At 33.6% G+C, this 27741-nt stretch overlaps 1 protein-coding gene across 1 annotated transcript in view; it reads left to right on the plus strand.

The window, feature by feature from the left end:
* Window positions 1-19719, plus strand: part of LOC136037824 (MFS-type transporter SLC18B1-like) — a 33075-nt gene extending 13356 nt beyond the window's left edge. The window contains exons 4-9 of the mRNA XM_065720660.1: window positions 1227-1413; window positions 3766-3881; window positions 6087-6277; window positions 11188-11283; window positions 14310-14478; window positions 19533-19719. Coding sequence (XP_065576732.1) covers window positions 1227-1413; window positions 3766-3881; window positions 6087-6277; window positions 11188-11283; window positions 14310-14478; window positions 19533-19691 — 918 coding nt within the window. The 3' untranslated portion in view covers window positions 19692-19719. The remainder of the gene's footprint in view (window positions 1-1226; window positions 1414-3765; window positions 3882-6086; window positions 6278-11187; window positions 11284-14309; window positions 14479-19532) is intronic.
* Window positions 19720-27741: the final 8022 nt, after the last annotated feature.

A 27741-nucleotide genomic window follows, 5' to 3' on the forward strand; every position in this document is an offset into this window, starting at 1 on the left:
ACTCTCAGGTGATCACTAATTTAGTCTCTTAAGGAAATCATAAGATGCTGTACAACAGGTACTTGAAGCCAATAATAATTATTGTACATCAATAGGTTTCGTTAAAAGGGTGTGAGTTTTATGTGCAGTTTTGTAAGTCTATCCTGCCTCACAGTTAAGAATGAATTGAATCTTCCAATTTTTGTTTTTGGGGGAGGAGGTGGAATGGGTGCAAGGTGTCTTTGATTTATTTGTTGAGGGGAAGTGGGCCATAGGTTTTTCCTCTGGTTGTTCATAATTTAGTGTGAGCTACTTTTTTTATGCCTTTTATCTGATAGTCTCTGCTGCTAGTTTTTTCATTAACAATGAGCAGCGTTTGAACAATATCAACAATTCATTATGAAATTATCTGAAAAAATATCTATCAGGAAAATATCATATCACTCTCTTCTTCAGCTCATTTTTTTTTCACTTCTTAGCTGTAATAAAATACAATTTTTTCAGACAAGATAAGAAAACAGAAAACCTGGAAAAGAAAAAAAAAAACGCGAATATTTACAGCCAGTGAAAGTGAAAATTCAATGTAAATATTTTATAAAATACATCAGAAAATTTATCTGTATAAAATACAGAAATTATGTATAAATTTTTTCGGAGGGGAGAAAAGCAGAAAAATGCATTTCTTGTTTTTTGATTGACTGTTATTAAGGACCAGTGTCCCAATTTTGTCCCCATAAAAAAAGAAAATACTGAAACTGCCAAAAATCTGCAGAAAACTTTGAACCTCGGACAGTATTACTTCGTTGATAATGTTAAGAAAACTGAACAAACTTTGATAAAATTTGTCAAATTTTGTACATTACATCTTTTTCTTCATCTAAACATAAATGACAAAATCTAAAAATTTAAAACAATTTTGCGGAAAACCAACAAAACTCCAATTATCTAAATGCATCTATAAAGCAGCATATAATTAATTTTATCATTAGTTGATGATAAACTGTTAATTTATGGTAAAGTATCTTTAAGTATTTTTGAGCCATGTGCAAATGGCTCGAAAACCTCCAAAAACTATACAAAATAAAAAACAGTTGGACTTAATATTCTAGTGAAAATCTAGTGCGATCTACCATTTTTCCACCGAAAATCACCAGAATTTTACAAATTTTATAAAAAGAAAAGCGGAAACACTGACTACAGCTGTTCTATAGATGACCTGCCCTTCTAGCTTTAATTTCTATTTGTAGGCTTCATTAGAAACCTTCTATGGGGTAGGGTTGATAGCTGGACCGGCTTTGGGTGCTATTTTCTATCATATTGGAGGATTCAGCTTACCCTTTGCTGTGTTTGGAGTGATTGTTGGTGTTGAAGCCATCTTTGCTTATTTCTTTCTTCCAAGCTATGAACCAACAGAGGTGGACACGCAAAATCCATGTAAGTTTTGTAGCTAATTTTGACATATTTGTTAGAATTAACTTATCGCAAATAACAATCAAATTTCTGCTGTTATATCAAAATCTATTTTCTATGTATTATTGCTTAGAGGGCAGAAGGTGTAAATTTGATGTTATATTGAGAAAATACTTAAGGTGTATAGCTCGGGATGATTCAAATATTAAGATTTCATCAACTTTAGCTCAAAATTGGCTAAAGACAGAGGCTTCATTTGGGCCAAATCTTAGGGTGGGCATGAACTCCATTTTGGGCCCCCCAGAAACTTTCTTATTTAAGTAAACAATACGTTGGTGTAAGTAATAGGCGTGCAGCAATTTCAAATCAATTGAACAGAATGGATTATGTTGGACATAATGGATTATTATGGCCGCCAAAGGGCCCTTTGTGGTGGAAGCTTGGGCCCCCTGAAAAATCTGGGGTTGGCATTTGCCCACCCTTGACCCCCCCCCCAAATGGCGCCTCTGGCTAAAGCTATGATTTCTTTTTATGAATATTTAAAATCCAAAACTGCTGGCATTGCTCGGAAATCCTTGTCAATTAATTGACAGCTATAATTTCGATCCCAATTAATTAATTGACAGCTATAATTTCAATCCCAAAATTAGGTGATATTCAGTCCATATGAAGAGTCTGATGAAGCAGTTCATATGGACTGAAAAATAGAAAAAGAAAAATAAGGTGCTTTTGCCTTAAACGCAAGTCACTTTACAATTTACTTCCACGACACGTAACAACCTGGTCACGTTACGCACACAACACCTTCCTATTCCCTCACACACACACAAATGGACTTTTAATATCTGAGTGTCCATGCCCTGACGGTGATGTCACCAAATTACTATTACTATTACTAACAACTCACTGTAGCACCAAGCTGCCTGAGGCCACCAGAGCTCCGCCTCCATCAAAACCTCCCTCTTTACACCATCTCAAGAAGTTCCCGTTTGCCTTAAATTTTTCCATGCGATATCTTCCAATCCTATTTGGAGACGACCTGCTTTTCATCTAACCCTAGATGGTTGGCCGACAAGGTCAATCTTTGGTCATCTGTCATCTTTCATCCGCAGTATGTGTGCTAGCTACCTCAACAAACTGCGGACCAGATAGTGGTGAGTGTATAGCGCTCTGAGCCATTCCCCGATGTTTCACTGTAAGAGCCAGCGTTTGTTGCCGCGATCTGATGACCGCGAGTATCAGATGACCTTGACGCACACTCACTGAAACTACTAATTCCTGTAGTACTAAGATGATTCAGTGTAGTAAGTCACGCTCATTCAAATTATATTTCCCGACGCGTATCGACCAATAAACATTCCTTAGAAATTTAGCGAAAATTGGTTGAAGACTTTTTATTTTACCATTCCGCTGCTTTAACTGCCGCAGGACTGGTCACCTCACCTCCGACTATAAGAATAACACGCTATGTTTCAAATATAGTGTTACTGATCATAAATAAGCTTCTGATTCACCATTTGTGAGGAATGGCTTCTTTGTTGATTGTATAACTACAGGCCATACATGACATAACGTAAAGTATACGAATAATCCCAAACATTTAAATCCATGAGCTCAATTGTTAGCCCATACTTATGTATACCATTCGAGCCGTCCTGGCCGAATGGGTGAGAAATCTGGGGAAGGTAAACAGGAAGGGTGTGCGAAAGCACAGGTTGGTTGGCCCCCAGCCCCCCATTGCACTTCCTGGCTTAAGGGCCAAGAAACGGAGATCAGCACCGCCGGTACGGACTGTAAAGTCTAATGCCGTATCCTTTACCTTTACTTCTTTACCATACTCATGGATTATAAATGGCTCTTTTGTTAAAGATCTCTAACTTTTGGTGATTCTACGCTCCCAATTTGATGCGGTACACCTTCAAAGACATTTTGTTTCCGAACAGCATCAACATAGAGTCACTTAATGATGCGGCAGCTTACTGTGTTGTTGCAGGCAGCTCCATAATAAGGACTGACCCTCTGGTAGGTGATCTTTCTGGTGATCAGAAAAGGAAGATCTGGTGATGTTTCTGAAATTTTCTTCACGTTCCAGCATTTTCGAAGCAAATAATCATTATTTAGCATTTTGAGTATTCTACTTTCTACTTTGCACCTTGTTTACTAAATTACTATTCATCTATTTTATTCCAATTATATTCCTCTTTCTCTCCCCTCTCTCTCTATCTCCCTCTCTCTCTCTCTCTCCCTCTCTCTCTCTCCCTCTCCCCCCTCTCTATCTCTCGCTCTCTTTCACTCTCTCTTCCTCTCTCTCTCTCTCAACCTCTCTCTCTAACCCTCTACTCCAAAAAACAATTTAAAAGTAATTTATTATTTTAGTTTTGGTTTTACAAGTTCTGAGAGTTCCTGGAATTTTGTTGGCAGCATGCACAATTGTAGTGTCTGCTATTTCAACTGGTTTTATTGCGGCCACTCTTGAGCCGCATTTGAGACAGGTAAGTAATCTAATATCTTATGCGAATATTAAATTTAATAAACAACTCGTATAAAGTCGTCCTTGGTCATCAGGCCTTCCTTGTCTGGGTTGGGAGGATGTCATAAAGAAAGATTTAAAGGAAATGGGAACTTCCTGGGAGGGCGTAAAGAGGGTGGCTTTGAATAGATTAGGTTGGAGGAGGAGGTGCATAGCTGTGTTGGCCTCAGGTGGCTTGGTGCTGCAGTGAGTTATTATTATTAGTAGTAGTATAAAGTTGGGATTCTAGACAGCCAGTAAAGAAAAGTAACTAGGCAGATCGGCTAAAAACACGGGCATAATAATAATTTTCAAGTGCTACAGTCACTTTTTCACCTGCATGTTTTCTTCAAGGTCATCAATATGACTTTTACCTATTGAGACAGTTTTCACGATTTTTTTTTTTGGGGGGGGGGGGGGATAGAAAGATGGATTCAAACGTCTGTGGCCTCAAAAGTCAACAATAAAAGCTATGTAACCAATAATGAAAGTAAATAAAAAGGGTGACGAGCACGATGGAAAAAAACTGGTCTGTATGGCAGCATTGGATTGGACTATGGTCAGTAAAAAAAAAGGGCAATGACTTGGTATCCACCTCTCAATCCTAGTTGTAATGCTAACAGGGATACCATTTCGGAAAGCCAAGCAAGAATCCAGGGGTGCCAATAGGGAAGGGGGACAAATCTCCTCGATTTTCCTTCTAAATTCTTTGTTCCTTCCCCCTTGGAAAAATTCCTTTTCTTGGTATGTTTATTGAAAAGAAACTTAAAAAGAGAGAGAGAGAGAGAGAGAGAGAGAGAGAGAGAGAGAGAGAGAGAGAGAGAGAGAGAGAGAGAGAGAGAGAGAGAGAGAGAATTTTATTTGACCAAAAAACAAAACACATAATATTTTTGCCGCATCTGCCATGAAAACCCCTAAAGGCTTGTTGGCAGCATGTGGGAATCCTTTATTCTAGATATTCTAAAAAAAAAAAATTATTGACATTATTCTACTTGGTTATAATACTAAATACACACATCTACAACAAACATTCTACTTACGTAAAACACATAGGCTAATAATAAATTATATTCTTTTACAAGAAAAAATTTTTTGGCTGCGGCCTTGAAGGTTACCAGAGTATATGCATTCTAAATTGCAACCGGTATTGTATCCCATTAGAGGGAGCAAAACCATATACGCAGGGAGTGCTGGGAGCATAAGTACTTCGCATAAAGATTAAGGGCTATCGAGAAAGTATAGGCAGTGAATTTTGTGGTTGTGAAACACTAATCACTAAATCACAAAGAGTGAATCAACAGAAAATCATTGTTGGTAGTGAACCTGTAAAAGAGAGGTTTGGTGTATAACCGAACATTTGTCTAAGCATAGTGTCATGTACTCGTTTGATTCACCGTTTATGCAAAAACAAGCTGTAAAAGAAGTGCGGTTCGTTCCCACTTTTTAGGGCTATAATGAAGGAGTGGTTAAATTGTCTAGGCCACGTTTAATGGACGAGTGGGCTGCAAAAATTTTGTTTTTTGGCCATCCATCTTGGACAAAACAAAACCGGGTCGTCCTTGAATGAGGTAGAAAAAACCCATAAGAAAAGGATTGGAAGAAGGTTGAAACTTCATTGAAGGGACTGAAGAGTGAAAGTTTGAACAGGTTAGAGTGGATGACCTGGAACATCTATGCTTTTAATCAGCCAACTTGGTCCTGCTGTAAGTTTATAATAGCAGCAGTAACCTTATCTTAATATACTTATTTACAGCTTGTTTAACAAATATTTTTTTTTGAGGCTCCATTTCTCTACAAATTTGCTAAGGACTTTGCTTTTCTTTACCAAAGAAAACTCATTGACAGAATTCTCACAAATCTGGAAGTGGATGTCTTTATCCTAGTCCAGTAAGAATGTAGTTTGACCTCAAGCAAATTTCTATACAAATGATTCTTTCTCTACACGACAAAAAAATATGTGCTGATTCCAAATCCGGAAAGTTTGCCTCTAGCCCTTTCACAAATTTAAATTCCCTTAGGTTGAGGGTGAATTTTATTAATGTAAAGAATGCCGTCCTGAAAAGAAAGTTCCGAATATAGGACCTGGTTTAGGGGTTTTATCTAAAATCACTGCAAACATTAGAATATTACAGAAAATTGGAATTAGGATCTAAGAATTGAGGATTTATCTCTTTATTCCTCATTTTAGTTCAATCTAAGTCATGCTCAAATTGGAAGCGTTTTTATGATTGAAGGTGGCACGTATGCTGTTTTTGCACCGATATGGGGGCGTGTTTGCGATCGATTAGATACGCCTGAGATAGTCACAATGGCTGGTAGCTCTTTCATGCTTGTTGGATTTATTTTTCTCGGACCTTTATCGATTATTCCAATCCCAACGTGAGTTTTTTAAGTAAATTTATCTTTATCATTTTTTTTCTATATATTTATATATTATATATTATTATATATTTATATACATATTTATATATATTATATTATATTATACATATTTATATCTATTTACATTTACATATATATATATATATATATATATATATATATATATATATTATATATTTGTATATTTACATACCTTTATGTATTTATCATATATTTATCGTATAATCAGAGCTGTTTAATTCTATGGGTTCACTTCACCGTCTCGACTCGGTAAGAACTTTGAAATATTTCATGTTTCTATACCACAAATTATGTATATTTATTTTAATCTTATAAATATATTCGATGCAAATGAACTGTATTCCATTTTGATTTTAGTACAGTCCTTCTGTCGAACACAATATTTTTTTTTTTTAAAGAGAATATCGTAAGTTTCTAATATCAATATTTCATGGTTTTATTTTGAAAATACTGAGTAAGATAAGCGTCTCTATTGAGATTACTAACTGTATTCTCCTCTGTAGCATCTGATGCTACGTTCAGACGGACAAGATTATGGTAAAATTCTTTAAATATTTGCTTTTATATATAACTTATAGAATTTTCAAAATATTTTATATTTTATTGTAATTAATAACTCACTAAGAATCTTTGAAATCTTCCTAACAACCTTACAGAATATAAAAAACATCAACACATTTGCTTGTTTAACATTGTTAAACGAGCAAATGTTTCACTATCCATTTTTAAGCTACTAAACAAATTTAATTGCCCTAAGATACATTCCCTCCGTGTTAACTTATCCTTTATCAGGCCGTTTTTGGAATATGCATGTCCGGTCTGGCATTCGCAACTTTCAAATGAACTTAGTGACAAAATCGAGTCGGTCCAAAAGTGTTCGCTCAGGATCATTTACAAAGAAGGCAAAATTTCATACTCCTTCCTCCTTAAAGCTGCGCACATTACCACCTTAAAAGAAAGGTAATTACCACCTTAATTGAATTATTAGCACGATTGAATTATTTAATTGAATATTGATTGCATGACTTAATTGAATTATTATTATCAGCATGGAATTAAATCCATGCTGTTATAGAAAGGTTTCGCAAAAGTTTTATACCCTTTATTCTGGAACACCTTAATAATAATTCGTGATTATGTAATTGCCAAATTCCCCTTTTCCTCTATTGCCGTTTTTATTCTTTTTTTTATTTACTGCAATGTTTTTGTAATTTAATTGTTAAGTTTACTGATTTGCCCTTTATCTTTAATGATTTTGCTTTTTTAATTCCTTTTAATTTGAAGTGTTTGACTTTTTTACTTTTTCTTAGCTTTTAGTGACATATAAAGCGAATTCGGCTCTATAGAGCTTGTGATAGTCTTTTACAAATAAATATTATCTTATCTTATCCTGTCCAAAAATAATATAGTTATCTGGTACAAAGCTGGAGCTAAAATTGAATAAAGTACACCAAATAAGTCATATTACACATTATATTGGTACAAAAAAATTAACCTAAAGCTTGAAAAGAAGAATTGTATGCTATTTCGTTTATTAGGCAGGGCACACAAGGCACTGGTAGATGATTGGCGTTTTTTTTTTTTACTTTATGGATGTGTTTTATTTTTCCCTTGTTTTGCTTTTACCTCTTTTTTGTGTTTTGCCTGTTTTTCTTTATCCCGGAATTCGTGGCCATAGAGTATTGTTTATGTGGGGGGGGGAAGTATTTGATTTTATTTTTTTTTTATTATTTATTGGATCTATTTTTATAGCAAACTTCAACGGGAGAACCTCAAATACTTCTTCTAAAAGTTTAAGTGGTGGTACTTATAGTTTGTAAATCATTTTAATGAAATCATTTCATTAATTAAAATAAATCATTAATTAAAATAAATCATTAATTAAAATAATAAAAATTTTATTAAATTATAATTAAAATAATAAAAATTTTATAAATTTTATAAATTATAATTAAAATTATATTTTAAAAAATTTATTTTATTTATATTTTAAAAATTTTTATAAATTATAATTAAAATAATAAAAATTTTAATGAATAAATCATTCATTAATTAATTAAAATAAATTCATTAATTAAAATAAATCATTTTAAAGTAAATCATTTAAATCATTTTAATGAAATGAGGCTAAACTCATTTTGTGTTGCCAAACTAAAATGACCTTTGTGCAGAAAAGAAATCGTTTTTCCTCTTACAAGTTGCAGCAAAATCAACAAACCCAAATTTGATTGTCGCAAAGCTTCAAATGGCCATAATTTCTAATTAGAATAGCTTCCGGTCAAACAACTTGTGTTTTCAATCCCAAGGGAGTGTTGAAATCCAAAACGTGTTATGTACATATGGGTTGTCAAAAAGGTGAAAATCATAAATGACTGAGCGCATTATTTTGGAATTTTTAGGGAATTGTAGGGGGGGGGGCGATGGCCTGACCGAAAAGGCAATATTTGCTTTGCTACTACTACTACTACTACCACTAAAATTACTGCTTTTTTAGTGATTAATACCAAGGCTGAGAGTATTGAAGTGAAAAATTGTTGAGGGCTTATGGGTAATTTGTTGCCTATATATATAGTTGAGGGCAATTTGGTTATAGTGACTATTAAAGGACAATATAGCTTTACTTGGACTGATGAGGAATTAATTTAGATTTTTCTGAGTTTATTTGATGTCCGTGACAATACAGTGACAAAAGAAGTGTTTAAATGCTTCTTGGGGTAAAAGCATTCCAAAATATAAACTTAGAAAAAAAAATACTGAAAGATTTTGTTCATTTATTCTTTGCTCACTAGCCAATTTCAAAAAAGTAAACATTCAGAAATTTACTTTTTACATAGATTCAGATTTTTAATTTTGCGCTGAAAATCCGTTAATTGCTTCTTCATTCTAAACATATTGCTTTGAAATTCATAAGAGAGCCGAATAGATTTGTCACTGCAAAGCTTCACTTCAAAGAATAATATGGATTATTCTTTGAATAACATGGATATTATCAAAGATATGCATATAATAATACGGAATATGAAGGATAATATTGATATTCATCGCGCTATGATTGGAGTACAAGTGGGATGACTTCCCAGATCATATAAATAATAATTTCTGTTCGTTTTGAGTTTCAGTTGAATATCAGTTTTATTATTAGTAGATTATAAGTTCGTTTTGATTTGTTTTTGTTTTTTATTAAGTCTAATATCTGTTCCTTTTAAATTTAAAATCTGTCTTTAATATCTGTTTTTTTTTTTTTTTTTTTTTTTTACTATAATAGGGGTTGAAGGGAGACAAGTTCCCTGTTCATATATCTAGTAATTTCTGTTGGTTCGGAGCTGGGCTGAATACCAGTTTTACTTTCGGTACACTTTAAGTTTCATTTTTCATTGGTTACATTTTTTTCATTGAGTCTAATATCTGTTTCTTTAACTTTTAATTCATTGTTCATTATAATTTCTGGTATTTTTTTTTGCTCTGCTCAAGACATAGCTTTGCTCTTTACTTTTGTTTAAGAAAACCTTGTTTTTTTATTTAATCAGTAACAAATCAACTTAATTTTCATCAATAAGTTATAGTTGCGTTACTCTATCTGTGTATTGGGTGCACGTGTAATTTTCTGTGTGTGTTCTGTGTGTATTTCGGAAATATCACGTAAATCTAATGAACATGAAAATCAGAGGCTTTGGAATTGAAATTAAGCTTGGTTTTTCTTGCATCTTTTGATATTAGAGATATGATTTTGACTAACTTTTTTTTACTGTTATCTTCAGAAAAAAATGAAGGAAAAGGGTCGAAGAACTATTCCTTTGGAGATAACAAGACCCCTCATAGCCCTTGGGGATAGGTCTTTAAGTTATAAATTTGTGGGTTCGTAAGGAGAAGAAAGCAAAATTGGGTAAGATATGGTCCTCGTCAATCAGTCACTGACAAACTACTGCAATAATGAAGTACCTTTTGGTTATTGAATGTAAATTAAGCTTGTTTTTTTGCATCTTTTGATCTTACAAATATTATTTTGACTAACTTTTTTTACTGTTATCTTCATATAAGAAATGCAGGAAAAAGGTCAAAGAACTATTCCTTTGAAGATAACAAGACCCCATACAGCCCTTGGGGATAGGTCTTTAAGTTATAAAATTTGTGGGTTCGTAAGGGGAAGGAAGCAAAATTAGGTAAGATATACTCCTCGCCAATCAGTCACTAACAAACTAGTGCAATGATAAAGTAACTTTCCGTTAGTGTGTGTGCGTGGTAATTCGTGTGCAATCGTTAGTTTTAGTCCTTGCCTGTGTGTGTTTTTGCACACTAGTGACTAACTATGATTATGAGTATGAGTTAGCACATGTGAGTTTGTGTCAGTGTGTGAGCTCGTGTCTAAGATAAAATCTTATTACTGGCCAAAAAATATTTAGAAAATTAAACTTTATTAAAATTTCCTTGAAGGTTCGTTCAAAGTGGGAACAGTTGGATTTGTCTCATTTTCTCTCTTGGGGAAGGTGGAAGTCATTGACTTTCTAGCGCAAATTTAAGAACCGAAAGTAACCGGAGGGCAACTTTTAGATGAGAAATTCAGGTGATCCCAATTTTAATACAAACTAGAAATCATTGTCTATTAATGATGTTGAAGGTTGAGGTTCATTTTTGTTAAACATGAAATGAACACGTTTATGTGTAGCCAAGAACACTTACATGAGGGGGACGGGGTTTGCCCTTTTTTCTCTCTCAAAAAACGACGACTATGTGACAAGCGGAAACATTTTTAATTTTTATAAAAAAAAAATACGCTTTTTTGACTAAAAGTCATTTTTAAATTCCCCTTCCCTCCCGGAAAAGTTTTAACAGTTTCTCGATCAATCACTTAACTTGCCAAAATATATCTATTTTACTTTCTTTTTTAGGCTATTATGGCTATCGTGTCTCAGTCTGGTTTCGATTGGAATAGGATCGGGTGCATTACTTGTTGCTGGATTTCTTTCTGGATTGAAAATCGCATTGTGAGCTTTCTTTTTATTTCAATATTTTCTTATGGAATGATCTTGTTTTACTGGTAGCAATCTTAATATTCCGATTTTCTTGTGAATCCAAGAAGAATGTAGGTTTTAAATGTTATCGTTACCATCAACACGTTTGAATATATGAAATGAAGAACTAGGTAAGTGATTACTAGGTAAGTCAACGTAAAAAAGGTTGCATAATAAAAGCAAAAAAGGAAAAAAAGTGACGGTTAGGTTATAATGGAAAGGAAAACTCAAAACTAGGCAGGAAAAGAATGGGATTCAGACAAATGATAATTTTTTTCCGCTTTGGTACTAACACAACTAAGTTAGTGGTAATCTAGTAAATAAACCACTTACTCCATTGAATGGGAAAGTTAAGTTGTGTAGGCATACTTACTTTTAGCCTGAGTCGTTCCTTATCTTGTTACTTGAAGAGAAAATATATCCTGATATTGGCGGGAATTGAATCCCCCATGGAACAGAAGGCTAATTTTCAAATTCAGGAAGAACTATGTAAAAAAGCTCGTGGGGCGTAATCTGTAATATTTTCTTTAGATTTATAGAAAACAGCTGCTTTCCGGACTAAATTTTTTGAAATTTCATAAAAAGTTGCAACTTTCAAAAGTAAGATCAGATCTCAATTTATCTTTCAGATATAAAAAAAACAATTTTTTGATTTTCTGTGAAATATCTCTGATGAAAAAACTGCCTCAGATTTAATAAATGATCTTCCATTTCTATCAAGAGATCTCTGATAAGCTTTGTTTTCTGAAAATAAATCTTGCGCAAGTTCCTCAGAAAATACTTACTGGATAAAATGTATGGCTATTCTGATTTTCTCCAAAATGTTTCTGATGAAATATTCTTTGATAAGAAAAACTGCAGATTTAATAGAAAACCTTGAATATCGATTAAACTTTCTTCAGAAAGAGTTTTTTTTCATAATTCTCAAAAAATATTACACTGCCGAAAATCATCAGACTTTTTATATGATTTTCTGTTAAACGTTATTGATGAATGTGCTTCCGTAAGATTTCTGGTTTTCTTCTACAACTGGCTTAACATTTTCAATAACTATCTAGCTTTATTCAAAAAATATATCGTTTTCCCACTTTCTAGATAACATTTTCCTGATAAAAGGCATTTGGCTACTTTTATAATTTCCGCTGACATCTATGTGGTAAAATAACTACTTCAAATTTAATAGATATCCTGTATATCTTTTCATTGATCCCCGATAAGTTTCTGTTTATTTTCTAAGAATTCTTCTTCAGTCCTCTAATAAAATACGTATTTGATGAAAGGTCTTAGGCTGCTCAACCATCATCTGAAATGTTTATGACGAAATATAGTCCCTGGTAAAAAAAAAAAAAAAAAAAAAAAAAAAATTGAGATTTGATAAAAAAAAAATCTTTAATACCTTTTCAGTAAATTTCAGAAAATATTTCTTTTTCTTTTTAGAAATCACTTTTCTTACGAAATCTCAGGTGCAATGGGTTAGGCTGCGTCTCTAATTTTCAGAGATGTAGCTCTCTACCTAGTTCTCTATCATTAGTAATAAAAAAGCTACCAAAAATTAGCTGTCATGTCAACCAATAAAACTAGATCACTAATGCATATCATATGATCAAAAAAAACCTTTAGCATTTCCATTGTTAGGAGAGACGTTTCTATGAGACTCCTTGAAATAGATTATCGTATTAAATCAATTTCCGAAAAAAACCTCAACTCTAATTTCATCACTAATTGAGCAGTGTTGTAAGCTGGATCTTAAAAATGAAAAAAAAAACCTTAAATGACATAAATTGCATGGAAATCTGTGGTTTCATCAAATCCAAAATATAAGAAAAATAATAACCTTAAAGAAAAATCGAAAAGCGTTTCTTTTTTATAAAAAAAAAACTAAAATAATGTTGATTTTTTTTTTAGTATGATTTTCCTTACGGTCAGGGGTAGCTCCAGCATTTTTACTGGGGGGAGAGGGGTCTACATATGGAGAATTAATGGGCATGGGCTATATAATTCCTTTTTTCTAAAACTATTGGAGGGACTAGTTTACCCTTACCGCCCCCCTCCCAAAAAAAAAAACAGAAAAAAAGACACCACTGCCTATGGAGAATTTTAAGTCTGTTGAGGGTTTATTGTCTCCTTCTCATACTTTCTCTTTATTTTGATTAGGGCTATCTGTTCAATGTAAGACCAAAACATCCATCATTTTATATTCGTATTCTTTCATAAAACCATACAGGCTAGCGACATTTAGTAAAGCCTATTTTTTATTATTATTTCCCGTTTTTCTACGTTTATTCTTCCTGGTAAGATCATGCAGCTCTTTAATGGTAGTGCAATGGAATTGTGTTCCAAAAAGGTCTGATTAAAATCTTAAATGGGAATTTGTTTTATTATCCTACCCAGTGTTCTCATCCATAAGAAATTTATTTTTGAAGAAGTTATTTTATGTCTAGGGGTTCTTCTGTTCTATTTTACCAAAATCATCTGAAGTTCAACTGCTTTAAAGTTTGCAATTGTTATCCTTTCGAAGTCTGATTTCTTAGAAACATTAGTTGTCATATTAATATAAATGATGTTCAAAATTAAAACTCAAAATCTAGAAAAGCCTTAAGTACCCTCTTCACTACTCTAATGGTTCCTACTATTTTTGTTAATTTTGCGTTGATGCAGATTTTAAATCTGCTAAATTTTAAAAAAGTTATTTTAAATCTAGGTGTTCTTCTGTTCTATTTTACCAAAATCATCTGAAGTTCAACTGCTTTAAAGTTCGCGATTGTTATCCTTTTAAAGAGTCTAATTTCTTAGAAATAGTATTTGTCATATTAATATGAATGACGTTCAAAATCAAAACTCAAGATCTAGAAAAGCCTAAAGTACCCTCTTCACTACTTTAATGGTTCCTACTATTCTTGTTAATTTTGCGTTGGTGCAGCACAGTAAACTGTAAAACATTATAAATTTATAAACTGAAGGGTAAATCCTTCAGAGGATTAAGCTAAACTATTTTGCAGGAGAGAAGGATACCCATCAAACTTAGTTACGTTTGGTGTAATATCAGGACTTTGGTCTTCAGCTTTTGCGCTTGGATGTTTTCTTGGTCCTTCTATTGCTGGTTATTTGTACGACCATGTTGGTTTCAGGAAAGCAACTTGGTTCTGCGCTGGATGCCACACTGTAACGGTGAGTGTGAAAATTGGCTAAATGCCAATTTATTCAGGTTTGGAAATTACGGACTCTTATTGATTTTATTAATCTGTTATCTAACATGTTTGTGCATAATTACTGACTTAGGATATAAATTTTGGTTTAAGATAGGAAATTTTCCCTGAAATTTCAAAAATATTTTTTTCTACATTTTCATTCAATACTAAAAAAAACTCCTTCCCTAGCCTATAAAATTTAGTATCGTTTAGTGCAATGTCAGGACTTTGATCTTCAGCTTTTATGCTTGGATTTTTTTTTGTCCTTCTGTCGCTGGATATTTGTTAGACAGTGTTGGCTTCATAAAAGCAATTTGGTTCTGTGTTGGATGCCATATTATAACAGTGAGTAAACTAATTGGCTAAAACGCCAAATTATTCAGATTTGCACATTACGGACTCAAATTTTTTTTTTATGAAAAAGACAACTTTGTTATCTAAAACATGAGCGTATGATTACTGATTTAAGATATCAATGTAGGTTAGAGATAGAAAATTTTCCCTTGAAATTTGAAAAATATATCTTTTTCTGAATTTTCATTGAAAACTAAAAGAAACTAAAACACTTCCTCCCTACCCTGTCAAATTTAGTAAAATTGAGTGAAATGTCAGGACTTTGATCTTCAGCTTTGGCCCCTGGATGTGTCCTTTGTTTTTCCAGCACTTGATATCTGTTGGATACTCTGTTTCCATCGTGAGTACACAATTTGGCTAAACTCCAAATCGTTTCGACTCCTAATCAATTCTGGATTCTCGTTTTTTCTATTTGAAAAAATATATCTTTGAAAAATATATCTTTTTCTGAATTTTCATTGAAAACTAAAAGAAACTAAAACACTTCCTCCCTACCCTGTCAAATTTAGTAAAATTGAGTGAAATGTCAGGACTTTGATCTTCAGCTTTGGCCCCTGGATGTGTCCTTTGTTTTTCCAGCACTTGATATCTGTTGGATACTCTGTTTCCATCGTGAGTACACAATTTGGCTAAACTCCAAATCGTTTCGACTCCCAATCAATTCTGGATTCTCGTTTTTTCTATTAAACCAACTCTGCCATCTAACATTTAGGTGCATAATTAACAGTTTAGACATCGATTTAGGTTAGAGATAGGAAATTTCCCTGAGAATTGAAAAATCACCCTTTTCTGCATATTCAAAAAAAGTTAAACAATAAAGAAAACAATCCCTATGGGCTTTGATGCACATCAAATTTAGTAGCTTTTTTGCATAATTTCAGGACTTGACCTTCAACGGTTGGGTGACCCCAATGCTTAAAAGTAGACAAATGTTAACCTAGAAATGATGAACGACATGCATAATTGACACTGTTGTGGCGAATAATTTTGAATTGATAAAACATTGTTACTATAATACGTCAGGTTGATGATATAAGAAAAGTAATTTTTGAGATATAGGATCCTAAAGTTAAATGATCCAAATCATTTCTTGCTATTGGCTCTATGGTTAGTGACATTATGGTAAAATGTATTGAAGACCCAGAAATATCTCTCCAATTTACTATCATAAAAAATTATATCCTCCAGTAAATAATGAGAGCAGTAAACAAAACGAAACTAAAAGAGTCTTTTACTATGAAAAAAAATTATACTGATGAACTAATACACTCATATGAATGGAATTTATAAATACACTGACATATTTAGTTTAAGCTATACCGAGCTATAAAAGCCTTTAAGCTGTCAGAAAAAATAGAACAATACTTGCTATAATGGGTATTGTTTAAAATTTAGTTAGTTTTATTTTTATGATACTATTCCGAGTTCAACTTTCAACTTTTTCTTTATTCAACTTGAAAAATACAAAAACAATATTATGCCCCAACAGAGAGCAGAGCTCGTAAGGCTAGGGCAGTGCAAAAACATAGAAAAAAACATCAACATCTCATCTTAATGATGATTCCAAAATTTAACTCGGCAAAAGACAAACAAAATAGAAAAAAAACTCATAAAAAGAAGTACAAGTACAAGGATAAGTAAATAATTAAATATCGGGTAGGAGGGGTGTGGGAGGCCATTCCAGACACAGGGACACAAAAACAAAACACACGAATAAGAAGATCAAATAATTTAATTTTCGATCATCAATGGTGAATAATAAAAATTTTAGCAAACAATTTTTAATATTTGCTTTTTTAAATTTAATTGAGATTTCTGGGATGGATCAAACAGAATTTTATCATTCAGCTTATAATTGTTAGCAATGAAGGGTATTTAGTACCTAATCGGAGACCTTGACCTTTCAGAACTTATAAGAGAAATTCGGTACATCCCAGGCCTCGGACAATCCGAACGAGTGTGTCTTTATTATAATCATTTTCGAAACCAGAGAATCTTTGCACATTAGGGGGGCTGGGGGTAAGGTATTGCGGTTCTGAATGCAAAATGTTGTTTTCTAACTTCATACTGTCCAAATACTTTACCAACATCCCCTTCTAATGTTCAAATATGTAGCTCAAATTATATGTTTTCCATCTTATCTGCCGCTTGTTTTTGTCTTGGCTCGCGTTAAGCTGAAAGAAACTACCAAAAGAAACTGGCTTCATAGTGAGGCTGGATGAACAACATGAGTGGTAGGCGCTATAACAGACAAGTACTTTTTTCCTTTTTTCTCCACTTCAAAATCAAACCCTCCAAAAATATAAGATATGCTGAATTGCGAAATCATTTAAATTTGATTTTAAGTGGTTAGTTTATCACGTGGCTCTTAGATCGTCACTTGTCATGATAAAAATCGTAATGCTCAGATCTCATTGCCTTATGAATTTCAAGCCGCTCGGTGAAAATCCTTGCCAAGTGGACCCACTTTTTGCCTGTAATGAAATAGATCATTATTTTGTCATTGAATATATCAGCAAATTAATTTTGTTTCCTTTTCTCTATGCCCCACTTCTACCTTGTGTAATAAGTGATTTTTCACCCATGGGTTTTTCTATTGATTTTCTATTGATCTTTCACTGGGACAAGATGTCACAAGCCCATGCAAAGTATACATTTCGGTCATGATGGATACGGCTCAAGAAACGGGTAGAGTTGTTGGTAAAGGATTTTTCTTTGCGAGGGTATATATTATGGCACCAGTCAGCAGTGATGATCATGATCTTAACGACAACATCAGAATTGTTCAAGATGATATAGAGCAAAAAAAGCTGATAAAATGATGGTGATAGTTTTGGAAATAACCACAAAGACCTTTTTTATTGCCGTTGTCCTCGTCCCATCATCATTGACGTTACTATTGGTAATACTGTTGCTGACGATATTACCGTTAGTTACTGTCATTTTGACCTCACAGTAAGCCAGACCACCACTGTCCTCAGCACTATGGATTATCTGTTTTATGGTGTCATAGATTGACTTCAGTATCATTACTACCCCTACAATTCGTTGTCTTCCAATATCCTCCCTTCACCTAGCCATGTATCCATCAAATTTTCATGGTGGCTTATCGTCATGACGAGTTGTTTCAACTAACAGTGACACGTTGAATTTTTCATGACTTGAATTTTGTTACGTTGAATTGTGTATGGGTTAAATTTTCCTCGAATTTTCTTTGAACAGGTTGTTTCCTAATTTTGCTTGATTGGAATTTTGCTATACTGAAATATACCTCTGTTGAATTTTCGAGGCACCCCTTTTTACTTTTCAAGATTACATGAGAGAAAACATTTTAAAAGTCATTTTGCTTCCACGTATTATTTTTCCCCAATCCACTTCATTTAGTAGGAGCGTTTGGGAGGACGTTTTTTCAGTTGATACTTTAAAGTTCTACCTTCCGTTTTAAGAGTCAATAGTGATTGGATTAATTGGATTGGATTAATGAAAAATTTTCGTTTTTGTTTTAGGTCGTCATGACACTAATCTACAACTTTAGATCGTCCTAAAGCGTTTGTGAGGACCTTTCTTAAGTTGGAACTTTAAAGTTCTACTTTCCTTTTTAAGCGTCAAAAAAGATTGGATTAAAGTAAAATGCAATGTTCACCAAAATGAGCTCTGGTCTATAGGAGTCGATGTTTTAAAATAGTGATAAAAAAAGGATATATCGCAGATGGAACAGAATCAAAGGATCAGGGAAAAGTATTGGTAGTACATAAAATAAATGTAAAGACCGAATCGCAGCCCAGGCTAAACAAAAATTTACAAGCTTGTTTTGAAAATTAATAAAAACGGACCAACCCACGTTAAACATGAAGTTTGGTATGAGGGACTTGTCGGTAGGGATTAAATCCCTGCTGAAAACACCACAAATTTATCCTGAAAATTTTTCTTACGTTTTTCAATAAAAAAACTTAAATTATCCCCATAAAATGTTGATTTTTCTGATGAATATACTGTTATCAGAGCTTCTCTTTAAAAAAAAATTTAAAGAAATTTAAGAATTAAGTGCGACTTGATTAAGTTGCTACCACAGATTGCTTAACAAAATTGAAAATTAAAAGCTGTACTGCTTTTTTTAAGAATTAAGTTTACAAATTAAATTTAAGTTTACGAATTAAGTTTACGAATTAAATTTATGAATTAAATTGCTTTCGTAACTTAATTCATAAATTTACAAATTAAGTGCGACTTGATTAAGTTGCTACCGCAGATTGCTAAACAAAATTGAAAATTAAAAGCTGTACTGCTTTTTTTAAGAATTAAGTTTACGAATTAAATTTAAGTTTACGAATTAAATTTATGAATTAAATTGCTTTCGTAACTTAATTCATAAATTCACGAATTAAGTGCGACTTGATTAAGTTGCTACCACAGATTGCTTAACAAAATTGAAAATTAAAAGCTGTACTGCTTTTTTTAAGAATTAAGTTTACGAATTAAATTTAAGTTTACGAATTAAATTTTTGCTTTCGTAACTTAATTCATAAATTTACGAATTAAGTGCGACTTGATTAAGTTGCTACCACAGATTGCTAAACAAAATTGCTTCAAAAAAATTCGGAATTAAAAGCCGCACTGTTTTTTTAAGAGTTAAAACTGACCTGAATAACTATTAATAACGAATTTTTGTTCTAATTTTAGATTGTGACGACACTAATCTACATCGTGATGTATAGGCTGAAATGTCCCACAGAGCCACCGGATTTATTTTCAGAACAAAGTGCAAGCACTGAACTGACAGAGTCAACAAAATTGCTGGGACAAACTGATTCAAAGTTGCAACAGAATAGAAGCGTTTGATTTTGTTATTGATAAATAAATAGAATGTTTAAAAAATAAAATATTTTTTTTCCTAAAAGCAACAAAACTTGTTATTCAAGGTGTTGAGTTCTTGTTTTTAATAATAAAATAAACCACAAAAGGTTCAGAGCCCAACTAGGAAGATAAACTCGTAATGCCCGGTATGTAAAACACTTCTGGATGGAAAAATGGTTAAATAATACAATACCCATACTTCACTATATGCAATTCATAAAAGTGTAATTAAACACATTCTTCCGTCATTGCCCGGTCAACAACACCACCCGTTGGTTCGTCCAGCGAAAAAAACATAAAAAAATAATAATAATTTAAAAAATGAAAGATACTAAGAGCCCTGGAGAATGCCATTCACTTGTCACATCAATTCACTTATCACAAACAAAACTCATTATGTCAACATAAAATTAAGTTTTCGTTTGGTTATTTGAATTGACTTTGAAGTATCCAATTTAGACGTATGAATATTCCAGTATCGAATTACCGAGCTTCGAAGCGAAAATTTCGATCTTTCATTTATTATTCATGGCTGATACAATTTGTTAAATTCTTAGTTGGATGTCCGTGCTCAATACCTTTAAGTAGGAAAAAGTTCGAGGAATGAAAAAACGAGGGAAGCAAACCACGGTCATACTTCAGTTTGAAGAGGATAGATTCAACAGTCAAAAAAATGTCTTAAAGGAAGAATATTAAAGCCGTTGACGATGGATGGTGACATCCCTGGATATAATTTAGGGGAAGGCAAGTGGCTCTTAAGGACCCGCAAAGCTTTGTACTGTTGTCTCTGAAGTGGTATAATATGAGAACTAAATGTGTTAAAGTGATGAAAACATTAAATGAGGATGAATAAGTGCATAATAAAGTGATCTCATTGCTTCAAGGGGAAGGGATGACCTGAGTCTTCGCATTATCCCTCTATTTCTCCCCAATTTCATCTGCAGATTGGATATATGAGGCTTCCATGATAGATTTGAGTCAAGGAGGAATCCCAGGTATCACATAGCTGCTGCTCGTGAAATCTTTGTTTTAAAATGACTCTTAATTTAATTGATTCAATTAAATTAAGCTCAGGAACGCAGCGTTACATCGCGAGAAAACCACAAATTTTATTTTATCAGCGTTAAGAGCTAGGAAATTTGACACAAGCCCCAATAGAAGATGGTTGAAAGCTTCTTCCAATGCAATTTTCAAACAGCTCACATCTTTCCCTGCGAAAGCACACTCAGTGTCATCAGTATATTGCAAATTTAAACCAAATTATTTAAATTTAAAATTATTTAATTATTTTAATTATCAATTCCTATTTAAATATTATTAATTAAAAATATTATTAATAATTAATAATTATTATTTATTTTAATTATTTAAAATGTAATTATCATTGAATTATTCAGGTCGTTCACATAAATTAAAAAAAGTCATCTCCTCCATCAACATGCTGAGAACGGCCCTTAACATAAGATGCTATTAGGGATTTTTGCTGGCCCTCTTATATCGTAATGATCCAACTTATGCATATCATGAGGTATTGAATCAAACACTTATAATGTCAAGAAAAATGGAAGCTGGAATCTCTCCACGGTCAAGAATATCATGGACATTATGGGCTAGTAATAGAACCGCATAATCGGTAGAATGACATATGTGAAATCCGAACTGTAGCTGATTTATCATTTCAAATGATCTAAAAAAACGAACCGTTCTTAAGTTAAAAATACCTCATTTTTTCAAATTTTTCAGAAATAACCCCCCCCCAACTACCCCAAAGAGATCGGATCCGTTCCGTTTATGTCAATCATGTATCTGGGACTTGTGTTTATTTTTCCCACCAAGTTTCATCCCGATCCCTCCACTCTAAGTTTTTTCCAAGTTTTAGGTTTCCCCCTCCCAACTTCCCCCCCAATGTCACCAGATCTGGTCGGGATTTCAAATAAGAGCTCTAAGACACCATATCCTTCTATATATCAAATTTCATTGAGATCCGATCACCCGTTCGTAAGTTAAAAATACCTCATTTTTTTAATTTTTCAGAATTACTTCGCCCCCCCCCACCACCCCAAAGAGAGCGGATCCGTTCCGGTTATGTCAATCATGTATCTAGGACTTGTGCTTATTTTTACCACCAAGTTTCATCTGATCCCTCCACTCTAAGTGTTTTCCAAGATTTTAGGTTTCCCCCTCCCATATCCCCCCCAATGTCACCAGATCCGGTTGGAATTTAAAATAACAGCTCTGAGACACGATATCCTTCCAAACATCAAATCAAACAGTTCGTGGTAACGAACTGTAGTAAGGAGCGACCCGGCTCAATAGTAACCAAAACTAAAAAATGGAATTTTGATACCAATAGCTACATCAAAAGAATCGCATTTTAATGCTGATTTTAAATATATAAGTTTCATCAAGTTTAGTTTTACCGATCAAAAGTTACGAGCCTGAGAAAATTTGCCTTATTTAGGAAAATAGGAGGAAACACCCCCTAAAAGTCGTAGGATCTTAACAAAAATGACACCATCAGATTCAGCGTATCAGAGAACCCTAATGTAGAAGTTTCAAGCTCCTGTCTACAAAAATGTGGAATTTTGTATTTTTTGCCAGAACACAAATCACGGGTGCGTGTTTATTTGTTTGTTTGTTTGTTTTTTTTTTTTTTTTCTTTTCCCCAGGGGTCATCGTATCGACCAAGTGGTCCTATAATGTCGCAAGAGGGCTCATTCTAACGGAAATGAAAAGTTCTAGTGCCCTTTTTAAGTGACCAAAAAATTTGAGGGCATCTAGGCCCCCTCCCACGCTCATTTTTTCCCAAAGTCAACGGATCAAAATTTTGAGATAGCCATTTTGTTCAGCATAGTCGAAAACCTTAATAACTATGTCTTTGGGGATGACTCACTCCCCCACAATCCCTGGGGGAGGGGCTGCAAGTTAAAAACTTTGACCATTGTTTACATATAGTAATGGTTATTGGGAAGTGTACAGACGTTTTCAGGGGGATTTTATTTTGTTTGGGGGTGGGGCTGAGGAGAGGGGGCTATGTTGGAGGATCTTTCTTTGGAGGAATCTGTCATGGGGGAAGAAAAATTCAATGACAAGGGCGCAGGATTCTCTAGCATTACTATAAGAAAACAATGAAAAATAAACATGAAAACGTTTTTTCAAATGAAAGGAAGAAGTAGCATTGAAACTTAAAACGAACAGAGATTATTACGCATATGAGGGGTTCTAAAAATACTTTAGCATAAAGAGCGAGGTATTTAGGAGGAGATAAATACCTTGCTCTTTATGCTAAAGTATTTTTAGTAATTTCAACTATTTATTCTACGGCCTTTCTGATTCAGGGGTCATTCTTAAAGAATTGGGACAAAACTTACGATTTATTGTAAAGAACGAGGTATTAACGAGGGTACAAACCCCCTCGTATACATAATAAAAATATAAGGTTATGAAAGTTTGTTACGTAATTTAATTCTTAAGTTACGTATATTTTTTACTAATAAAAACGTTCGTTAAAAATTAAAAGTTCTAGTTGCCTTTTTAAGTAACCGAAAAATTGGAGGGCAACTAGGCCTCCTTCTCCACCCCTTATTTCTCAAAATTTTCTGATCAAAACTAAGAGAAAGCCATTTTGCCAAAAAAAGAATTAATATACAAATTTCATTTTAATAATTTATATGCGGAGAGCCAAAACCAAACATGTATTAATTCAAAAACGTTCAGAAATTAAATAAAAAAAAACCAATTTTTTTAGCTGAAAGTAAGGAGCGACATTAAAAGGAACAGAAATTACTCCGTATATGAAATGAGTTGTCCCCTCCGCAATCCCTCGCTCTTTACGCTGAAGTTTGACTCTGCCATAATTCTACTTTTTAAAACAATTTAAAGCTTTAGCGTAAAGAGCGAGGGATTGCGGAGGGGACAACTCATTTCATATACGGAGTAATTTCTGTTCGTTTTAAGTTTTAATGTCGCTCCTTACTTTCAGCTAAAAAAATTGTTTTTTTTTTATTTAATTTCATTAAGATCTGATCAACTGTTCGCAGGTTAAAAATACTTCAATTTTTCTATTTTTCCGAATTAACCGGCCCCCCAGATGGTCAAATTGGGAAAACGACTATTTTTAATTTAAGCTGGTCCCGTCCCTGATACGCCTGCCAAATTTCATCGTCCTAGCTTACCTGGAAGTGCCTGAAGTAGTAAAACCGGGACCGGCAGACAGACAGACAGACCGACAGAATTGGCGAGTGCTATATGTCACTTGGTTAATATCAAGTGCCATAAAAAAAGGGAAAGGAATAACACTCTTTTTAAATAATAGTCATTATAATCATGACTGCAGTTCACTGTTAGCTGTTAAGCTTCATGATGGATTATCGTATTTGACCCACTCTTCAGAGTTCAGGTGATGTAGTTCTAACCATGGATCCGCCCCCTTTCGTTTGATCCTGGAGGACTCACATTTTCCAGCTTCGTGCAAACCTTTAGCCTTAGCAAGAAGGCTGTTCCTGATGTCTTTAAGTTTGAGAGGAAGATCAGACACAATACGAGCTCCCGAACCTTTAAGCTTCCCTACATTACGCATAATTAATTGCACGTCTCTGTCGTTGCTAAGGTAAAGAAAAACTTGTTTTAACGTCTCAGTTTTCGATGAGCCTCGCCTAGTGGTAATGTTATCGCTTGTTTTAGACCCTGGTCGGTACGAATTGTGAATGGTAATGGGGTAAGACATTCATTCAGACTTCGTCCAGTTAAGACCAGTGTTGAAAAAGGACTATATTTTGAATAGTGATTTCAGTGTTATTTCAGTGTTACACATGATTTTTATTGATGATTTATATTGATTTTATATTGATGATTTCAGTGTTAATTTCAGTGTTACGCAATAGAGTAAAGTTATACGTTTTGTAAAAGTACTGGATCTAATTATTCAGTGACGAAGAAATTAAATCTTCTTTGAATGCTTTTCTGGATAAATTTTATGAGAAACAAACGAAGGCTGGCATGTCTATAAATAAGAAAGGCAATTAAAAGGTAACATTTTTCTAATTATCCGATATGCCTGGAGGATTCGAAATTAGAGGAATAGCGTTTGCAAAATTCAAAGGATCTCCAAAATGGCCGGCTCGAATTGTGGATACTGTTCAAAAGAAAAATGGATCACACTTCGCTGTTTTCTGTTACGGCAAGCATGAGGTATTAACCTCAAGCATTGAGGTATTCAAGAATCTCAGCTTGAACCATACCAAGAAAACTTTGATGAAGCTGTGAAGAAAAAAACCAAAGGAATAGCAAATGCATTCAGCGAAGTTACCACTTTTCCGGATATTCACGTTAAACTTGGATCGGGTTAAACTTGGATCCGATCCAAGTTAAACTTGGATCGGGCTTCTCTTGCCTGCATTGTGGACAATGCTCAAAAAGAACTTGAAAATTGGCGAAGCGGTTTGAGAAATGAAATTGAACAAAGGGTTCGTGACAACATGAGCATGGTACCTTCTACAGGGCTATCATCATCAATCACAGAAGACATCGTTTGTAAAATCCATGATTCAATTTTGGTTGAATACTCGGCAAAGTTCAGTGGTTATGAAAAAATGTTATCTGGGCTTAAAAAGGAAATTGCATCTCTGGAAGACAGAATCGAAGTGATTGAACTAAAACTTGATGATATGGACCAGAAAACGTTAATGGATACGCTTATTTTTCGTGGTTTAAAGCAAGCACAAGGAGCCAGTGTTGAGATGTCAGTGAAACCAGTTATTGAGGAAAAATGGGACTACCGGATATTGCAAATTCGCACTTCCTGAGCGTTCTTCGGCTCCAGAATCCATCCAATCCAGTCTCCAATAGTTCTAACGTGTCTCCCGTTTGTGTTGTGTTTCGTAATCTGGATACTGCGAAAACGGTGTTCATGGCAAAATCGAAACTAGCAAAAACTTGTATATTTGTGTCAGAGTATTTAAGGAGAAAGTACAAACACTTGCTTGATTTGGCTCAAAACAAACTTGGTTCAAAGAACGCATGGTCAATCGATGGAATGGTTTTTGTCAAACAGGGTCTGAATATCAGGAAAATACGAAATGCATAGATCTTATCGGTGAAGGATCATCAGCTTAATTGCTGCTTTTCTCATGTCAGTTTGTGCAGTGCCATGTTCTCACTCTTTGTTCTTTCAACAATTTTTCGCTTGTGATACCCTACCTTTTTGTTTCTTTTTGTCATTTATGCTCTTCACTTTTTTTCTTTTTTTTGTCTCTGCTTGTACTCTTTATTAATTTCTTTTTGTGGTTAGGTCATATCAGGGTCCCGATGATCGATTGAAAAATTATGAGGAAAATAAAAGTAAAACAGTTCAAAATAGAGGTGAAACCTTTTAATTGACAATGAACAGATATAAAATTATTTAACTGGATATTTCGAACACTGTATATGTGTTCGAAATATCCAGTTATATAATTTTATATCTGTTCACTGTCAATTAAAAGGTGTCATCCCTATTTTGAACTGTTTTACTTTTGTCATGGATAGGCAGTGTGGTCTTCGAAGTTATCTATATGAGGAAAATAGATTAGTTATTGATGATATGTTTTCAGATGTTTCGTTTGGTCAGTCAGGATTTAAAGCTGGATTAAAAAAGTACCCTAAAGATAGTTCATACGTTGAACTTGAAGATCTTACTAGATGGGATGTACGTAAAGGAAATCCGTTACTTTTTTGGAACTGCCAAGGATTCCGATCGGCTAAATGTTCTTTGCTGTGGACAATGGAGTGTCATAAATCGCAACCATTGTTTGTAGACCTATGTGAAACGTTTTTGAATGATGAGAACCTGAAAGCAATGGATTTTTCTGTTCCGGGGTATAAGATTGACTATAAAGGTCGCTCTTTTATGTAGAGAGAAGGACTATTCGCTTTAATAAGAAGTGACGTACATTATGAGGGAAGACATGACTTTTCACTCTGGCTTGAAGGTAGATTCGAAACATTGTTTATTGAAATAAGGTTGTCATGGTCAGAAAAGCAACCGTTTGGAATAATATATAAAGTACTATCATTTTCGAAGAAAGATTCTTTAAATGTATTTGAAAGTCTTCTGTCACAAGTTGCAAAAGAAAAGAAAACGGTAGTGTTAATGGGAGATTTCAATATTGATCTCTTCAATCCAGATGATCGTGTTGATTTCCTTAATACATTGTTGTCGTCTTATTTGTACCCTTTAGTAACAATTCCAACGAGAATAAAGCATTCTTCGGCAACTTTAATCGATAATATATTTGTTGATGGGCAGTTATTGAATGGTTTTACGGCCGATGTACTTGTTAATGATGGATCAGACCACCTTATATTGATGAGTAAAATTGATAGTTTAAAGAGGAGACCACCAAAAGATGAGATTAAAAATCAAGATTTATCAGAAAATAGTTTGAAAAATCTGGTTGTAAATTAGGAACATGTTGATTTTTCGAAAGTTTTCAAAAGGAAATGCGCAGAAAAGGCTTATAATTTGTTTATGGATATTTGGGTATATGGATGTTATGAATATTTGATTTTTAGCTGAGTTTGATAAATGTTGCCCCTTAAAGAAAGTTAAAAAGAAAAAAAATAACCTTTGGAAAGTATGGATGACGATTGGTAGCCTTATTTCTGTAAAAATGAAGAATAGACTGTATAAAGATTAATTAAAGATCCCATGAATAAAAAACTCCTGACTTTCAAATAGTATAGAAATCGGCTGAATAAAATTAAACGGTACGCTGAAAGAGCTGATTACGAAAAAGACTTTGAACAGATAAATGGAAACATGAAGCGGACTTGGATTAAAATCAATGAGACACTGGAGCATAAAAAGGAGAAGGACCAGATTAAAATGATGAATTTTAGTGAAAAAACTGTTAATGATTCAAAAGAAATTGCGGAAAATTAATGCAAGTATTTTTCAGAGGAAGGTTCTAAGCTGTGCCATGAAGCAGTTAAAAGATAAAAAAGTCCACCAGTATTCAAACTTAAAACTCGTCATATTACTTCTGAATTCCTTTTT

This window comes from Artemia franciscana, chromosome 17 (assembly GCF_032884065.1).
Source record: "Artemia franciscana chromosome 17, ASM3288406v1, whole genome shotgun sequence".
In the NCBI taxonomy this organism is placed as follows: domain Eukaryota; kingdom Metazoa; phylum Arthropoda; class Branchiopoda; order Anostraca; family Artemiidae; genus Artemia; species Artemia franciscana.